Raw genomic sequence first — 20,505 nt, 5'->3', positions numbered from 1 at the left:
GTTGTAACAGTATTTATTAAAGTAATTACAATACACAAATATAATTACAGAATCCTCACAATTCAGACCCCTTCCCCAGGGTCCATTAAATTTTCCATGCTATTAAAATACTGAATTGTACAATGTGTTCTGATTTTTCAGCAATTTTTCCTTATTCTTAGAATTGCCCAAAAGAACAGAAGTCATTTCCTTGAGCACTCAGGGTAAGAGAGAGAACCCCACTGGAATTCGCTAGCATACAACATACTACCAAAAAACGACACAAAAATAATAGCCGGCCACTGCCACACCCCCAGTGCCAACCTCAATTCTTTAAATGCCCAAATTAACAGTAAGGAGACTACTCCTTAACAAAGCTCTCTATTCATTTCCTTATATGGGGCAAATCCACATGACCAGTTTACACTATTTCTACAGCATTATTGACTAAAATAGTATACTCCAAGCAATAGCCTCATATATTTTTCTCCATTTATTCATCTATTTTTCTCATTTGTAAAATTTTTCTAGAGTTACCTACCACATGAGTGATTTTCTTACATTACTGTAATATTGACCTATAATTCTTTGCTATTTTAATGAGATTACCTGAAATCCTTTGATAAGGATTAGAGTTTTAAATCCATATTATAATTTATACATACAATCAACATTCTTATTCAATAGGAATAAACTCTACTTATTTTGTATTTGATGCTTTTATACCATAGCAAATAATATATTACTATGCATTTTCTAAAGGTTAAATATTGTTTTATTATTTCTGAAACAAATCTTGGTATCGTAAATAGCCAAAATTACAATTCCCTATTTGGGTCAAAACAGAAAAAAGATAATACATAAATATTATTCAATATACAATTTTACTTTTACCCAGCAGTTTCTATAATTTTAGGTAGCTTCATCAAAACAATATGTCATTATAGCACAAAATAATGCCTCAGTGATCCACAACAAAATTCCTCAAATTTTTACTTTTTATCATTCCCTTGCATTTTAAAATGATGAACAGGAAGCCTCATATACCTAAAACAGGATTTCCATTACCAGAAAATATAGAGGTTCTCTTTATAAAGTTCTTCAAGAACAGAAATAATGCCACAAAGCCTCAACTACACTAACCTCCAGCATCCTCTTGAAGAAGTCTCTTACTACATCTACTATAACATAAATACATACATTCCTGAAAACCTTGCATTCTGCAACACTAAAAGTAACAAGGCTTATGGAAAAAAACGGGTCCAGGAGGTAGAGAGGGGGTATGTTGTTGCAGATCAGTCAATGCCCCTATACCTCTGTAACCAGAACACTAACAAAAACAATGATTGGGTTCTCCAGAGATAACTTGGACACCCCAGTCAGGCAGATAAGAGCAGCTGAAAAGCTACCTCAGGGCTTAATAAAAGGTATTAAAAACAGAAAAGCAAAAACAAGGGCTTACAGGAGCTGAGAAGTGGAGCTTTAAGCCAGCAGGGCTGCCAAAATAGATAGAAAAGAAAATGCAAGCTGCCACAGAAGAAGAGTCCCTGATAGATCAGGGTGTATCTCTGTGGGAGGAAACCCCTTGCAGGTTATCACTTTTAATTGAAAACTGTGGGGGGGTGGGGCTCACGGGCAGGGGTGGGGGGACAGGTGCAGGAGAGAGCTTTTGCCCCCATAGCAACTGAACTGAAATTTTTTTACTTTCCTGTATATATATTTTTTACTTTCCTGAACTGTAAAACTCAACTCCCATTATTCAGGATCCCCTGGTTCAGTTTAGGAAAAATCATATATAAACCAACACACTATCCAGGTTATATTGACATTATTACCCTCTTTACCAACAGTGTATAAGCTAATTGATACTGTGGAGGTACCCCATACTGTAGCAGAATAGACTATTCTGTGGTCAATTGAGAATATATTCAATTACTTTAGCTTACATCTTTAAAGAGGAAGAGGAAACTATTAAGATCAAGGTTAAAGTTCTGTAGTGATTGACAATCAAATTCTGTTCTTCAAGATACTGCATTCAAATGTCTGATGATGCTCCAATTCTGAAAGACAATTCGTCACCCAATCCTAGTCTGTCTTGAACATTCAACTATATAATTTGGGGACATTTTTGTACATGATATGATTTTTAGAAGAGGAACTAGGAAAAACAAGATTTCTACATTACTGTACATTACTACATTACTGTACTGTTTTAATAAATTTAATAACGCTACATATCTGCTTCGGAATTTGTATTTTTCAAAGTTGTCTCTAAGATAGACTTTTAAGGGGAAAATCTTAGGAAGGTGATATTCTTAAATCTCAGAATCCTGAAGGAAATACAGAGAACTAAAGAGGCAACAAAAACACAAGGGCAAATTTACAACAAAACCAGGAGACAAGGTATCTCCCCCAAATTTCAAGTGGATGAGGACAAACCAACAGCCACAACACCTCAGTGCCCATATGCACCAGTGTAGAAGAAAGCAAAGGGATGCAACAAGGTATGTGACACATCTGAGAACAGGAGAAGCCCAAAATAGCTAACAGGTAGGTATTCAATAGAAAGCATGGCAAGCCAATTTGAGGATGCCTAATGCAACAGGGGAGAAGAAGGTGCTGCCCAATCCAATAGCAAAGGGGTCCATGGTGAGACTGAAACAACAGGAGCAGTTTAGCTCCCCTGAACTCTTGAAATTGACCAACTATGGCTCCCTTCTAGAATGGGGCTCCACACTGAGGGGAAACTTCTGGGAATGGGATCAAAATTGAGTAGGAAAGGCACAACAGAGAAGAAGGAAAAAGAAGTTCCAGATAACTTCTGGGGTGTAGAGGGTAGGGATAAAGAGACAAGAAGACTCAAAAGCAATCACTATATTTTTGAACACTATGCCAAAATAACAAAACTAGTTAGACAAGATATCCTAAACCACATAACTTTCTAAAAATTCAGAAAAACTAATCTCACATAAAAATGAGCAACAAGTACAGACGTCAAATCTCACACAAAATTATCGTAATAAAACACACAAGGAGTAAAATAACATCTCTATAAAGAAAGCATATCAGAAAAACATGCATAGCAAACGGATCAAAATTATAACCTTCAATTTCAAAACAAGACAAAAGACACTAAGAAAATATGAGACATATAGCAGAGTTAGAAAAACTCAGAAATGAAGAGACAGAACAAAATAATTAGAAGTAAAACAAGAAAATCATTTTGGAAATAAGACTAAACTAGAATGGTCATAAAAGTGAGTAAACAGAATAGATATGCCTTTAACAGAAACAGAAGGTACAATAGGGAAAAAATTTTTTTAAAGAAACCAAAGGTGACTAATATTGAAGCTAGACAAAGAAGATCCAACAAACAGAAAATAGTAGTCCCTGAAGAAAACTTTCAAAGCAAAAGAATGGCAACAGAACAAAAATTAGAAAATTTTCCTTGAATGAAAGATAGGAAATTACATATTGAAAGAGTACGCTGTTTAACTAAAGCTATCAACCCAGAAAAACAAATACCAAGATATATTCTAAACTTAACAGAACTAAAAAACAACAGTTTGTAGAATAAGGCAAAAATCAATTCATTTATAAAGGGTAAAATTAGATTATCATCAAACTTTGACAGCAATGCTTTTCATGCCAGAAGAAAATAGCATAACATTTAAAATAATCAAGAGAAAATGTAAGCCAAGGATTTTATATGCAGCAAAACTGATTTTCAAGCATAAAGGGCACTGTTATGAACAAGTGAGAACTCAGAATACTGATCCCATGAGTGCTTTCTGTGGCATCTACTAGAAAATGAGCTTCAGACAACAAAAAATAACTACAGACAATGACATGAGAACTGAGGATAAACATACCAAACATATGTAAACCTGTATAACTAAGACAAATGAGGATTAAAAGATAGTATGTAATGCCTATAGGCTCAAAATGTATAGATATAAAACTATAAGAAAATTGGTAAGAGTATATAAAAAGTTTTCTTTTTAATTGTTCACTTTAAAGACATTCTGAGACAGAAAACTTGACAGAATTCACTTCCAGGTGATCTGAACAAGAAATACTAAATGAAGTTCTTTAGGCATAAAACAAAGAATTAAAGACGGGATCCTAAATGAACACCACTAAGGCAAATAAATATATGAGTAAATATAAATTGTATTTGTGTTCAATATTTTGACTGTGCTCTTACTAGCTATCTTCAACAGTTATACGTGCTATAATCTCTGTAGCCTCATTATGATCCAGTAAATTATTATTTTGAATTCTCAAAGTTTTTCTATATATATGTGGAAACAGTAAGAGTACTCTTGTTTTGCTTTGCAATAATACTAAATTTGTTTTTTAAATTTTTATTTAAAAGTTATTTTAGAATTTAGTAGTATTTTAAAATAAAAGAAAATTTATAACTTTATAATTAAGAATGGATCACTGGCATAAAAAAAGAGATTAGACGATTTATGATTTCAATGCATTGCTACATTGAAGAAAAGATGAAACTGACACATCAGAATTCTCTGACTCACAAAAGGGGGGAAATCTACTTCAAAGAAACTGGATGAAACTAAATTACAAATGAAAATATGATAAGGCTATCTTCCCTTTGGCTACATAAATATTAAGTTGCCTTATTTTGTCTTATGTAATAGAACATATTCAAAGAGAATTGTGGTGTTAATTCAGTTGCACTGTCATTTGACATCATTCAGTATTTTAAAGATTTTATTTATTTATTTTTCCCCCAAAGCCCCAGTAGATAGTTGTATGTCGTAGCTGCACATCCTTCTAGTTGCTGTATGTGGGACGCGGCCTCAGCATGGCCGGAGAAGCGGCGCGTCGGTGCTCGCCAGGGATCCGAACCCGGGCCGCCAACAGCAGAGCGCGCGCACTTAACCGCTAAGCCACGGGGCCGGCCCTCATTCAGTATTTTAAAAAAAGGAATTTAGGGGCCAGCCCGGTGGCACAGCGGTTAAATCTGCATGCTCCGCTTCAGCAGCCTGGGGTTCACAAGTTCAGATCCCGGGCGTGGACCAATGCAGTGCTTCTCGAGCCATGCTGTGGCAGCTTCCCATATAAAGTAGAGGAAGATGGGCACAGATGTTAACCCGGGGCCAATCCTCCTCAGCAAAAAGAGGAGGATTGGCACTGGATGTTAGCTCAGGGCTAGTCTTTCTCATCAAAAAAAAAAAAAAAAAAAAATTTAGTATTTTAAATGTATGTACACATGATGAGTCCTTTAAATAAAGCCAAAAATCGTTACAGCTTTTCAAACTAAAAATAAAAAAGCCAATGATGTATCTTCAAGAGTTATCATATTGCCTTGGTTGAAAAAGTGTACATAATATCTGAGAGACACATAAACTCTTGCACAGTAGATAGCGCTGAAAGCCTACTGGATAAAAAGTCAGTAAAAGAAACAGGCACTTCTACTTTGCAATGATAATGTAACTCACTGAATTAAAGACTCATCTGCAGATACAGAAAATGACTTAATATCTGGTCTACAGAATTGTACTTCTGCCTTACGGATGTGGCCAGACTTTCTGTTTTGACTATATTTTACTGGTACTAGCATCAACTAATCATCAAAGATTTTCTTTACTGTGAATGCATGGTAACATATAAGTGGTGAATAATTTTTTAGCATCTCAGTTTATCCTGGAATAACCTGTGTTGACATTTGCATTAATTGTGCAAAAGCATTGGTGGATATAACTACTGCCACCATAGCACAAATCAAGGCACTGACACCCAACAGTCACTGTATTCTTCACTGCCATGCATTTGTGGGGGGAGAGGGGGAGTGAACTCTACATAAGAATGTCCTTCATGAAGCTGTAAAATTAATTAAATCTCAACCCTTAAATAAGTGTTAACATTCTGTATGATGAGATGGGAAGTATTCATAAAGCATTTCTGCTGCAAACCTGTGCTTCCACAACTGTCTTGAGAAAAAGTATTTGAGTGAGTGAGTGAGTTGTAAGCTGAATTAGACTACTTTTTCCAAAGGAAAACTATTTTTACTTCAAGTAGATATTTTCTGAAAACTGAACAAAGCAAGCCTGTCACTTCAAGAACAACTGACAATTTTTGTTGCCAACAATAAAATTTGAGCTTTCAAGCAAAAACTGGAATTTATCAAACTTGGACCCAGCAACATGAGCTTGACAGCTTCCCAATACTTAAAGACTGTCTGTTGAGATCAGCGGGGATGTTCACACATGTGATTTTTTTAAAATAGTGAATAATAAAATATGTCAATGTGGACACATATGTGGAAGAACTGCATAATTCAGTGAACCAATATTTTTAAAATAACCAGTGCATGATGTTACAAAATCATACATAGGTAAAAGATCCATTCCAAGTGCAAGATAGACCGACCAACGAAAAGATCATTTCAGTGCTTTCAAATTCAATCTTGGAACAAGAACCTAAGAAACTAGACCATTTGTCAAGTTTTGGTATAACATCAACAAAGTATCCACAATTATCTAAAAAGGATATTAAAATACTTCCCTTTTCTAACTATATGTAAGTATGATTTTCTTAGTACACTTCAATGATAACAACCAACTGCCTTCTAGGAAGCCACTGTTAAAGAGATTTGCAAAACTGTAAATGATGTTATGCTTCCCACTAACTTCCTCTTCATTTTTAGAAAACAGTTAAAATGTTATTGGTATTAACATGTAGTGGGTTTATAATTGTAATTATAAATGAATAGATATTTTCAAAATTCCTCAGTTTTAATATCTAATGAGATATATTGATAGATATAACCCACACGAGCAAATGTTCTTTAGGGTTTCCAATAATTTGTAAGAAGGTAAAGGATCCTGAGATCAGAAAGTTTAAGAACCACTTGCTATGGGCCGGCCCCGTGGCGTAGCAGTTAAGTGTGCGCACTCCGCTGCTGGCAGGCAGGGTTCGGATCCTGGGCGCACACCGACGCACCGCCTCTCCAGCCATGCTGAGGCCGCGTCCCACATACAGCCACTAGAAGGATGTGCAGCTATAACATACAACTATCTACTGGGGCTTTGGGGGGGGAAATAAATAAATAAATAAATAGAACCACTTGCTTGAATGGGACTACTATTGAAATCACAAGAGAAAAGTTAAAAAGTCACCCCCACAAATGGGGAAAAATTTGAACTGATAGTTCATAAAAGATCCACACATGGCCAACAAACACATGAAGATACTCAACCTCACTAATCATCAGGGAAATGCAACATAAAAACACGAGATACTACCCCACCCCTGTAGAAAGGAGACTGACAATACCAAATATTGGTGAGAATGTGGGCAACTAGTACTATCAGACATTACTAGATAGAATGTAAAATGGTACAAATACTTTGGAAAACAGCTGGGCAGTTTCTTAAAAGTTAAACAGTCTTTCAACAAATGGTGCCAGGACCACTGGATATCTGGGACTGGTGGATATCAATATGCAAAAGAATAAGGTTGGACCCTTACTTTACACCATCTACAAAATTAATTCAAAATAGATGAAAGATGGGCCGGCCCTGTGGCTTGGTGGTTAAGTGCGCGCGCTGCAATGCTGGTGGCCCGGGTTCGGATCCCGGGTGCGCATCGAGGCACCACTTCTCCCTCCATCCTGAGGCCGAGTCCCACATACAGCAACTAGAAGGATGTGCAGCTATGACATACAGCTATCTACTGGGGCTTTGGGGGGAAAAAATAAAATAAATAAAATCTTTAAAAAAAAAAAAAATAGATGAAAGAGCTAAATGTAAGAGCTAAAACTATAAAACTCTTATAAGAAAACTTAGGGTTAAATCCATCATCTTGAATTTGGCAATGGTTTCTTGGATATGACACCAAAACACAAGCAACAAAAAGAAAAAATAAACAAATTGGACTTTATTAAAATTAAAAACTTTTGTGCTTCAAAGGGGTCCACAGTATAAGAGAAAATATTTGCAAATCATATACCTAAGAAGAGATTTGTATCCAAAATATATAAAGAACTCTAATAATTCAATAATAAAAAGACATAAATAATCCAATTAAAAAATGGGCAAAGAGGGCCAGCCCAGTGGTGCAGCGGTTAAGTGCACACACTCCACTTCGGCGCCCTAGGGTTCACAGGTTCGGATCCCAGGCGCACACCGACACACTGCTTGCCATGCCATGCTGTGGTGGTGTCCCATATAAAGCAGAGGAAGATGGGCACAGATGTTAGCCCAGGGCCCAATCTTCCTCAACAAAAAGAGGAGGATTGGCATTGGATGTTAGCTCAGGGCTAGTCTTCCTCACAAAAAAAAAAAAAAAAGAACGAAAGGAAAAAAAGGGCAAAGGACTTAGACATTTCTCCAGAGAAGATATACAAATAGCCAACAAGTTCATGAAAAGATGCTCAATGTCATTAGTCATTAGGGAAATGTATATCAAAAACACAATGAGACACCATTTCACACCCAACAGGATAGCTAAAATTAAAGACAGACAATAACAAGTGTTGAGATGTTGAAAAATCAGAACCCTCATACTTTGCTGGTGGGACTGTAAAATGGTGCAGCCACTTTGGAAAACAGTCTGCAGTTCCTTAAAAAGCTAACCATAGTTATCATATGATTCAGCAATTCCACTCCTAGGTATATATTCAACAGAAATGAAAACAGATGTCCACATAAAAACTTGTATGTGAATGTTCACAGCAGTCTTTTTTCATAATAGCCAAAAGGTGGAAACAACCCAAATGTCCATCAATCGATGAATGGATAATCAAAATGTGGTATTATCCATACAATGGGATATTACTTGGCAATAAAAAGGAATGATGTACTGATCCATGCCACAACACGGATGCACTTTGAAAATATTATGCTAAGTCAAAGGAGCCAGACATAAAAGACTACATATTGTATGATTCCATTTATATGAAATGTCCAGGAGAGGCAAATATATAGAGACAGAAAGTAGATTATGGTTGCTCAGGGCTAGGGAGGAAGGGGGAGCTGACAAGTGATAGCCAAAGGATACAAAGTTTCTTTGGGGGATGATGTAAATGGTCTAAAATTGATTGTGGTAATCGTGGCACAACTCTATGCATATACTAAAAACCACTGAATTTATACCTTAAATGGATAAGTTTGACAGTATGTGAATTATATCCCAATAAAGCTACCACAAAAAAAATAAACATGTATCTATCATGATGCAGCAATATGAATCTCATTTACCCAAGTTTAACTTAAATATATGCCTACACGTGGACTCAAACACAAATATTCATAGCAACTTTATTCATGATAGTCAAAAAACAGAAATAATCCAAATGGATAAATTATGGTATATGATATACTCATGCATGCAATAGAATACTGCTGGGGGGGTTGCAGAATAAATCAATGTTTGTCTAAGGTGATGCTGAGAGATTGTCTACAAAGACTGTAAGGGTACTTTTTGGTCATGGGTGTGTAAATCTGTTAAAAAAAACATGGAAACATATACTTTAAATGGGTGTGTCTTATTGTGTTTAATTATACCTCAATAAACTTAATTTTTTTTAAAGTTAATATAAGAGAGGAAATAGAATTCTGAAAGATAACTAGTCCACCAAAAAGAAGGCAGGATAAGAATAGAGAAAAAAAGGGGGGGATAAATACAGAATAAAGAACAAGATGGGAGACTTTAAAATCAATCATATTAATAATTACATTAAATGTAAACAGACCAAACTTGCCAATTTAAATAGAAATACACAATGTGTATTTATACACAGAGTAGAAAAAGGTATATCATGCAAATACTAAGCAAGAAAACTGTGTGGCTATATTAATATTAGGCAATGTAAACTTCAAGGCAAATAATATTACTAGAGATAATGAGAGACATTTCACAGTGGTAACAAGAATAATTTACGTCCAACAATCATAAACGTGTACTCATCTAAAAACAGAGCTTCAAAACACATGAAGCAAAAACTGGCAGAACTGAAAGGTGAAGCAGACAAGTTCACAATAACAGTTGGAGATTTTAACATCCCACTCTTAGTAACTGATAAGACAAGTTTAAAAATAAGATATAGGGGCCAGCACTGTGGCGCAGCGGTTAAGTGTGTGCGCTCCACTGCTGGCGGCCCGATTCGGATGCTGGGCGCACACCGATACACCGCTTGTCAGGCCATGCTGTGGTGGTGTCCCATATAAAGTGGAGGAAGATAGGCACAGATGTTAGCCCAGGGCCAGTCTTCCTCAGCAAAAACAGGAGGATTGGCATGGATGTTAGCTCAGGGCTGATCTTCCTCACAAAATAAATAAATAAATAAAAATAAGATATAAAAGACTGGAATATTATCAACCACCCTGACCTACTTCATATTTATAGAATACTGCACTAAACAATTCCAAAATACACATATTTTTTCAAATACACATGGGACATTCACCAAGAAAGACTATATGCTAGAAAGTACCAAAAAACTCCAAAGAAATGAAATCATACAGAGTACGTTCCTGGATCACGATGATATTAAATTAGAAACCAACAATTAGAAGATATCTAAGAAATGCCCAAATATCTAGAAATGAAATAACACATTTCTAAATAATTCATGGGTCAAAGAATAAATCACACAACAAAATAAGCAATAAATTATAATCAGAACGTGTGGAAAGCAGTGCTTGGAAATTCATAGCTTTAAATACTTAACATTGGAAAAAAATAAAAGTGTAATATCAATGATCTAAGCAAGGGGCCAGCAAACTACAGTCCAAAAGCCAAGTCCAGCACACTGACTGTTTTCGTAAGACTAGCAAGCTAAGAATGGTTTTTAAACTTTTAAATGGTTGGGGGAAAAAAATCAAAACAGCAATATTTCATGACAGGTGAAAATTATATGAAATTCAAATAGAAGTGTCCAAAGCCATGCTCATTCATTTATGTATCGCCTACAACAGAAGAGTTGAGTAGTAGTTGCGATAGACAGTATAGTTCACAAAGCCTAAAATACTTCTTCTCTAAAATATTTACAGAAAAAGTTTACTGATCCCTGATCTAAGGTCCCACTTCTAGAAGCTAGAAAAGTAAATCAAACAGAAAGTAGAAAAAAATATTAAAAAATAACAAGTAGAAGTCAATTAAATAGAAAACAGAAAATGAACAACGACAGATGTTGGTTCTTTGAAAGAGTAATGAAAGCAATAAAGCTCTAGCAAGAAAGATAAATCATATATTATCCACATCAGGAATGAAAAGAAGAACATCATTATAGATCCTACAGACATTATTAGGTTAATACAGGAATACTGCAAAAACTTTACACCAAATAATTAGAAAACTTAGATGAATGGACAAATTCCCTGAAAAATACTTATGACCAAAACTGAAACAAGAAATGGAAAAGCTAAACAACCCCATGTATATTAAAGAAATCAAATTTATAATAAAAGCTACCCCACAAAGAAAATTCTAGTCACATTCCAGAAATCCCACTCCAGAATTCACCAATGGATTCTAGTAATTATTTAAGAAAGAAAGAATACTAAGCCAACACAAGTTCTTTCAGAAAAGAAAAGCAGAGGGAACGGTTCTTGACTTGTTTTATGATACCAGCATAATCCTGATCCCCAAATCTGAAAGTATTAGAAATCAAGACAACTACAGACCAAAACCCTCATGAACACAGATATAAAAATCCTTAAAAAACAAAAACAAAACAAACAAAAAAAGCAAAGCAAATCCAGCAACACAAGTGTGGTTTTGCATTCAAAAAAAATTTATGTACTACTCCATATTAAAAGCATAAAACAGGAAAATCTGAAGAACATCACAACAGATACACAAGAATCTTTGACAAAACTCAACATGATAAAAACTTTTAGCAAACTAGGAATAAAAGAGATCTTCCTCAAACTGATAAAAGATAACTATGGAAAACATTTAGCTAACTTCATTCTTGATGGTAAACAAACTCTTCTTCCCTAAGACCAGCAACAAGACAAGGTGTTTGCTCTCACCACTTCTACTGAACATTGTACTAGAGGTCCTAACCAATGCAATATGTGAAGAAAAAGAAATAAAAGGGGTAGAGATCAGAAAAGAATAAGCAAAACTGTCATTATCTGGTATATGATATGATTATGTATGTATAAAACCTTATGAAACCTTACAAAAAGACTGGAACTATTAAGTGAATTCAGCAATTTCACATAGTACCAGGTCAATATAGAAAAACAAACTATATTTACATATATTAGCAACAAACAACTAGAAAGCAAAAAAATATTTTATTTATTTATTTATTTTTTTGCTGAGGAAGATTTGCCCTGAGCTAACTAACACCCATTGCCAATCTTCCTCTTTTTGTATGTTAGCCACTGCCACAGCATGGCCACTAACAGAGGAGTAGTATAGGTCTGCAACCAGGAACCAAACCCAGGCCACTGAAGCACAGGGCACCAAACTTAACCATTAGGCTGCCGGGGCTGGCCCAAGCAAAAATTTTAAATGCATACCATCTCAAAAAGCATCATAAAACATCAAATACCTAGGAATGTTGTACAAAATGTACATAAAACATCAAATACCTAATGAAAGTTGTAAAAAATGTCTACATTACTGGGAGAAATTAACTAAGAACACCCATATTAATGCAGAGATATATCATGATCATGAACTGGCAAGCTTAATATTGTTAAGATGTTCATTCTCACTAAATGATCCACATATTCACTGCAATTTCTATTATAACTCCAGTAGACTTTTTTTTGAGAAATAGACAAGCTAATTCTAAAATTTATATGTAAGTATAAAGGATCTAAAAGGATAAAAAAATCTTGAAAAAGAACAAAGTTGGAGGACTTATACTATCTCATTTCAAGACTCACTGTAAAAGCTACAGTAATAAAGACAGTGTAGTATGGGTCTAAAGATAGATATACCTACCTATCAATGGAATAGAATACAGGCATACCTTGGGGATATTGCAGGTTTGGTTCCAGACAACCACAATAAAGTGAATATTGAATAAAGTGAGTCACACAAATTTTTTGGTTTCCCAATGCATATATAAGTTATGTTTACACTATACTGTAGTCTATTAAGTGTGCAATAGCATTATGTCTAAAAAACAATGTACATACCTTAATTAAAAAATACTTTATTGCTAAAAAATGCTAAGTTATCATCTGAGCCTTCAGCGAGCCATCATCTTTTGGCTGGTGGAAAGTCTTGTAAAAAACGCAAAATCTGCGAAGTGCAATAAAACAAAGTATGCCTGTACGTTCCAGAAGTAGATCCACACATATACAGTCCTTGACTTTTAAGCAAGATATCAATTAATCTAATGTGGAAAGTAAGGTCTCTTTAACAAATGTTAACTAACTGGATATCCACAGGGGAGGGAGGGAGGAGGAGGAAGAACTTTTCCTTCTCTTTCATTCATTCATTCATTTATTTATCTATGTATTTATTATGGTCTCATGAGTTATTTCATTCTAGAGGATATAATTTTACTACCAAAGCCCTAGAATGAGACATTTCTTCAAGGAGCCCAATTCCTTTTAGTGGAAGACAGTATTTAGAAACGAAGGTCTGGGTGCTAGGTGCACATAGTTCAGCAGAGGAAGAAAATATATAAAAATATGCATACATGTAGGTTTGTGTGTGTGTGTATATAAAGGGAGGAAAGGAAAGGAAGCAGGGAGAGAGAGAGAGAATATGAATCCTAAAACAAATTATCTTTTCCTCCATTAAATTCAACCAGTCAGTGTGAGCTTCTAATTTTTTTCATTCCACAATAAATGGTAAATTATTTCATTAATCTAGTTGTTAAAGAACAAATCTAGAGAGACTTGCTTACATGAACAAGTGGGATTTAACTTTGGCAGGAAGGAAGCTTGGCAATACAAAGGTTAAAGAGTCAGAACAAAGTTTTCATCTAATCACATTTTTCAAACTAAGGGGCACAACCCATCAGCGGATCACAAAATCAATTTAAAGTATTAAGATCATCTGTAAAAGGAGAATAAGAAACAAGAGAATAGAAAAATCAGAGCACATCAAATATACTAAGGGTGAGCTTTGCTTCATATGTATGAATATAGTATAAGCTGTATTTCTTTCTTTCATAGTTAAAAGATCTAAAAACACTGATTTAATAAAACAGATAAGGATTTCACTATTAGAATTATAACCATATCAAAATTGATGACCCTTAACTATGACAGAATAACAGTATTTAGGTAAGAACAGAGGAAAAGATCATTTTGTTATGGTAAAACTCTAGAAACCACCTATTTAGAAAGGTGTACAGAGATTCCTGGTATAAAGCAAATATATTTTAGTTGTGAGGCCTTCACTTCAAATGTACATCAGAAATCTCATCATGCTAAAAGCAGAAAGGCTGCATGTGAACAATTCCTGAGTGTTCTTGCTGACAATTTCCTAATTTTGAAATCAGAGAAGTCGTAAGTCTTTGAATCATAAAATATGGATTTGAAAGAGACCAGAGATTTAATTTACCCTGTATGGGCTAAACTGGGTCCCCCAAAATTTGTATGTTGAAGCCCTAACCCCCAGAATCTCAGAATGTACTATATTTGGAGATAGGGCCTTTAAAGAGGTAATTAAGTTACAATAGGGTCATTAGGGTAAGCCCTAATCCCAATATGAGTAGTGTCCTTACAAGAAGAAGAGGTTATGACAGACAACACACAGAACAAGGGGCAACCATGTGAGGACACAGCAACAAGGCAGCCATCTGCAACTCAAGGAGAGAGGCCTCAGAAGAAACCAACCTGCCAACACCTTGATCTTGGACTTCTAGCTTCCAGAACTACGAGAAAATGAATTTCTGTTGTTTAAGCCACCCAGTCTGTGATATTCTGTTATAGCAGACAAAGCAAACTAATACACACCCTTATATTCATAAATGAACAACCTCTGTTTAGATTACCTAAATACTCTTGTGGCTAATTTATGCAAAGTTAAACAGATTAAAACTTGTCAGCAATATAAAAATTGGGCAGTGATAGTAAAATGGGAAGAAACACCAGCAGCCATTGGTTCTAGAAATCATAATAGTAAAAGAAGAGTAAAAAAGCAGGCTGATATGAGGAGAACAAGTTTCAAAAATCCAGACTCATGAGACAGGCATGAAAGCAATGTCAGATACCTTAGAAGGGACCATAGCTCAAAAGAGAAAGAAGCCTTGACTATAAAGTTCAATTCTAGCCACATAACTTCAAAAGTTCAAAAGAAGAGAAAAAGGAAAGGCACCAAAGAAACCAACGTGGCAGCACAGGGAGTTGTCTAATTAACTTGGTTTTGAATAGGACACTTGTAGAAATAAGAAAAGTAGTCTATCATCCAGTCAGAAAGACTAAAGACACAGGATAATATATACGTAAAAAATACTAGGGGGAAGAAGCTTCCTATAGTAAGAATAAGCTTCAAGCTTTGAGCTGATGATAGAATATAAATAAATAACAGGGTAGGTAGCACAGGAAGACTCAACTTTCATTTACTTTCATCAAGAATAATTTCCAATCCTTACACAAGACAGATGATGCTATAAAGACAATATCTAGCTACTCTGAGACAGAATGGTATAGGAGAAAGAGCACAGGTATCAGAGTCAAATGTACTTGGGTTTATTTTTTTTTATTTATTTTTTTGTGTGTGAGGAAGATCAGTCCTGTGCTAACATCTGCCAATCCTCCTCTTTTTTTTTGCTGAGGAAGACTGCCCCTGGGCTAACATCCGTGCCCATCTTCCTCCACTTTATATGGGATGCCGCCACAGCATGGCTTGCCAAGCAGGTGCGTCGGTGCGTGCCCGGGATCCAAACCAGTGAACCCTGGGCCGCCGCAGCGCAGTGCATGCACTTAACCGCTTGCGCCACCGGGCAGGCCCCTCTACCTGGGTTTAAATCCCAGCATTGTCGCTTATTGGAGAGGAAGTAGTGCATAGTAGTTAATTAAGAGTGTAAGCTCTGAAATCAGGCTCTCTGGATTTCAATTTCAGTGTTGCTACTTAAAGCTAAGTAAATCTGCACAAGTTATTTAACCTGCCTGTGCCTCCGTTTCCTCATCTGTAATACAGAGAGAAGAGCACCTACTTCATACAGTTTGTAAGGCTTAAAGAAGTTCTTACACTTAAAGCACTGAGAACACTGCATGGCACGTAGTAACTGCTCAATAACTGTTAGTAACTGTTGTTGTATTTGTTCTTTATTGGGCAAGCTATTTCTTATAATTATTGTTGCTGCTATTATTGACATTGTGCAAGTTACCTAAATTCACTAAGCCTCAGTTTTCTCTTCTGTAAAATATCAAAAGATGGTTATAAGGATTAAGGAGACACTGGGTATAAAGCACCTACTAGATACTCAATAAACATTAAGTGCCATCCCCTACCCAAATTTTGAAAAAGACAATGATGTTGTATTTAAGATACTGAACATAATAAGCAAGCATTGTACAGATATTCAGTAAAATTTTAGAATATATTATCAAGAAAATGGCTTAATGACAAATGTAGATAAGAAAGAAATAACAATTAGAAGCCAGAATAAGCTCATTAGGAATTGGGGCCGGCCCCGTGGCACAGTGGTTAAGTTCTGCGCGCTCCGCTTTGGTGGCCCTGGTTCACAGGTTAGGATCTCAGGCAAGGACCTACTCTACTCATCAGCCATGCTGTCGAGGCATCCCACATACAAAATAGAGGAAGACTGGCATGATGTTAGCTCAGGGCTAATCTTCCTCAGCAAAAAAATAAATAAATAAAAATTTTTTTTAAAAAAGGAAGAATAAATGACAAGCTAACCTTTTAATTTACTTCTAACATAGGGGTAGTAGACTAGGAAAAGAAACAGTGTACCTTGATTTCAGTGAGGCATTCAAATAAATATTAATCTTCATAATAATCTTATAGACTACAATAAAGAAATCTGGGATGAATAACAGTACAATTAAATGAATTTGTGGCTGCAGGAAAAATTTTGCCCCAAAATATTAATTAATGAGTAAGACATTAGTCTGCAAACAGCTTTCTAGTGGCCCTATCCTATTTAACATCTTGGAGTAAGTAAGAATTAATGAAAAATCCTAGATTTTGGTTTTAAAAAAGAAAGAACGAGGGGCCACCCTGGTGACGTAGCAATTAAGTGCACACACTCTGCTGTGGTGGCCTGGGGTTTGCAGGTTCGGATCCCAGGTATGTAACGACTCACTGCTTGTCGAGCCATGCTGTGGCAGTGTCCCATATAAAGTAGATAAAGATGGGCACAGATGTTAGTCCAGGGCCAATCTTTCTCAGCAAAAAAAAGAGGAGGATTGGCAACTGATGTTAGCTCAGGGCTAATCTTCCTCACAAAGAAAGACAGAAAAAGAAAGAAATTTGACAGCAATTTGTATAGAAAAACCCTGAGGGTTTCAGTTGACATGGGCAAAAATTTGCTGACCAACAAAGATGGATCTAATACTAAAGGAGAAAACAAAAGCATATGATATGATATACAATATAATGCCACATTAATAGAAAAATGTCCAGATCAAAGGAAGCAAATACGAACAGACGTCAGAAGACACAGGAAAAACCTATCTTCACTTCTGGTTGTTACCTTTCATGAACAACAGAAAAGGGTGACCAAGACAGTGATCTGTATCATATACTGTCGTATAATGAAAACTAGAAATATTTAGCCTTGATAGTGATTGAGGGTTTGCACTTGCATATGCAAAAAAAAAGAGAGAGAGAGAAAGTAAAGGGTTGATATATTTTCCTTAAGATGACAAAGAACTTGACAACATTTAGAGTTTTTCAGAGAATGAACTAACACATAGTAATGCTATCATCAACAGAGGCTGAAGACAACCCATCAGAAATTTAGAGATTCAGGAAATCATGTTTCTGGAAGGAATCTGATCTTTGTTATACAATAACACTAGAATACTTCTAGGTTTATATAAATTAACTCAAAGAAACTTCTTAAAAATTCTAATTATTTAAAATTAACAACAGAAATTTTACTTATATTATTAGAAAAACAAAAAATAAAACCACCAAAATAAAAAGAAAAACTCTACAAACAGAATACTTCTAAATCTTGGCCAATGGTTCACAATAACTAGGCTTTGTTAGTCCTATGATGACAAAATCTACCACAATGAACGGGTCACCACAGTCATTTATTTTTCTACTTATCAAAGTGAGAAACTTACATAATGAAAAATTTCTCATATATATTATAATCCCAAGAAGGAACACTAGTATTAGTGTTAGTTAATTAGTAAACAGTGATAACAAAATCTACATACAATGAATAACACTATCCATTTATAGAGTATATTAAAATTTCCCAAACTGCTTTTCCAGCTGTTTGCCATCTAATCTGAAAACAACTCTGAGGTAGACAAAGCAGTTGGGATCAGTCCCATTTTACTTCCTGAGGCTCAGAGGGGTAAACAACTTTCCTCAGGTCACTCAACTTGGTCCAGAGTATGAATCTGGAGCATACAACTCCTGGTCAGTGTCCATTACTTTTTTAATAATTTGTTTTCTCTTTAATCAAGTAATATATTTTCATTGTACTAATGTTAGAATTCAGATAGATAAATCATCTCCCTCATTAGACAATGTATTATTAACAAGAAACCTTAACTTTTCTTTGAAATGAAAAAAAAAAAAGAAGTAAAATAACAACTCAAGTAAAAGAATAAGGAGAAATTTCTTTTACTTCCCATAATACTATGCTGAAAAAACAGAAGGCTAAGTGGGTATCAGTTAAGCAGAATAAATAATGTTTTCTTGAACGGCCATTAAATATTTTTCAAGTTAATTCTCTTAAAATAACATCAAAATGTAGACATTCCCTTAAAGTGGGCTCTGGCAGTATTAGACTTCTCATCTTTATACGCTTAAAGAAAACAACCTAAACATCACTTTTAATGATATAAGTACGAGGAGTAAAACCATTACCTTGGGTGTGCTTCCTTTAATGAATTTTTTAATTGACGACAACAAGCCGGTTTCATTCTTCGGTGGTTTTTCTCCTCCTGAAGGCAGGCTATCATCAACCTCTGAATATTTCCTCTTTGCTCTGGCAGTGCGCTGTGTTTGGATTTGATTTGATTGCTGAGAAGCCTTCCGTGTTCTCAGCCTCATCTTTTATGGATGCCACATGTAAAACTATAAGAGAAAAATAACAAACATTATTAATTAAACCTAGTGTACCCATATGTACCCAGCTTATATAATAAAAATCTCTTCGTTAAAAAAAAGTCCAGGTCTCCAGGAGACCGAAATAAGAAACTAACATTTTAAGCGAAAGACATTGTGCTTTGAACTTTATATACATTATCCCAAGTAACCTTCCCAACAACTTCTGAAATATTATATCCTATGATCTAATAAAGTTTGGAGTAATACCAAAGAGTATCCATTCTCTTTCCACAGAACTATGCTGCCTCTACCCATGCCAGCGTTATCACTTATTTACTCATGCATTCAACAAATATTTATTGAATAATAAATATTTACCACTTACCACATTTGAAGCACTGGGCTAGGTGAGCACCTAGCAAACAGTAAACAAGATAGGGAAGGTTTCTGCCCTCCGGAGCTCACAACATAGTGGAAAGAACCCTCAGTCAATGAATGAATGAATTCCATGAGCATGATTCTAATAATCAACAATCATACAAGTGTAACAAGAGCGGTTGGATCATTTTGTGGGATTCAATCTTACCACACATAATGATACTTTAAAAACTGAATTCACACCAGAAAGAAAATATGAGGCAATCTACTTTAACTCTCTCATTTTATGGATGAGAAAATTAATGGCTGGTAAAACTGTCCTAAGACTTAGAAGTAGTTAAGAACACACCATGAATGAGAATCTGTGAAACTGAATACAAAAACTACTCAAGTAAGAATTCTGAGAGACATGAATTCTAATCCTACTTCAATCGTAGCTGAGCTACAGTCACTTAAGTGTGTTTTTTCATCTGTAAAAGAATACATTCATCTTACCACCTGGAAACTCAAAATAAAAAAGTTAATTATAAGAGGCTATACAATGTAGAGGATAGCAAAGCTACTCACAACAGTGAATGCATTCACAGAAAAGTCTAAACCCATTTAAGCACTCTAAACTTCTAAAGGTGTAGAAATTCCTGGCAAAGGATAAGGTCTTCATTAACCAATTCAGAAGCTTAAGTTGTGTCTTGACTAATTCAACATAACAGTCATAAAAAACACTACAAACCTTTTTTGTTAAATATGGAAACTATATAGACAATCTACTTCAACAAAAAACCCCAAACTCAAAGGATTCACCAGAGGAGTCCCAAAATAACTTTTGAAATAACTATTTTGTTTTCCCATCACCAATGGTGCTCAGTGTTAAGTTGCCATCCCCAAATAAAATAAATATTGCCTTTTCTCCTAGAGTCAATGTTACATCTAAATCTAAACCTAAAGAGATTTATCATTCAGGGCATGTATTCTTTACTTAATAATCCTATTTAC

At 35.2% G+C, this 20,505-nt stretch overlaps 1 protein-coding gene across 4 annotated transcripts in view; it reads right to left on the bottom strand.

Moving 5' to 3' along the window:
• CTDSPL2 (CTD small phosphatase like 2) overlaps positions 1 to 20,505 on the bottom strand; it is an 81,372-nt gene that overhangs the window by 33,180 nt on the left and 27,687 nt on the right. For all 4 annotated transcript variants that reach the window (XM_014780664.2, XM_014780663.2, XM_004421508.3 and 1 more), the window contains exon 2: positions 18,952 to 19,161. In XM_014780664.2, the coding sequence (XP_014636150.1) occupies positions 18,952 to 19,137 (186 nt within the window). In that variant the 5' untranslated portion in view covers positions 19,138 to 19,161. The remainder of the gene's footprint in view (positions 1 to 18,951; positions 19,162 to 20,505) is intronic.

This window comes from Ceratotherium simum, chromosome 3 (genome assembly GCF_057802395.1).
Source record: "Ceratotherium simum simum isolate JZ-2026a chromosome 3, ASM5780239v1, whole genome shotgun sequence".
Taxonomy (NCBI): domain Eukaryota; kingdom Metazoa; phylum Chordata; class Mammalia; order Perissodactyla; family Rhinocerotidae; genus Ceratotherium; species Ceratotherium simum.
Note: the sequence above shows the minus strand (reverse complement) of the source record. Positions and strands in the feature narration are given on the sequence as shown.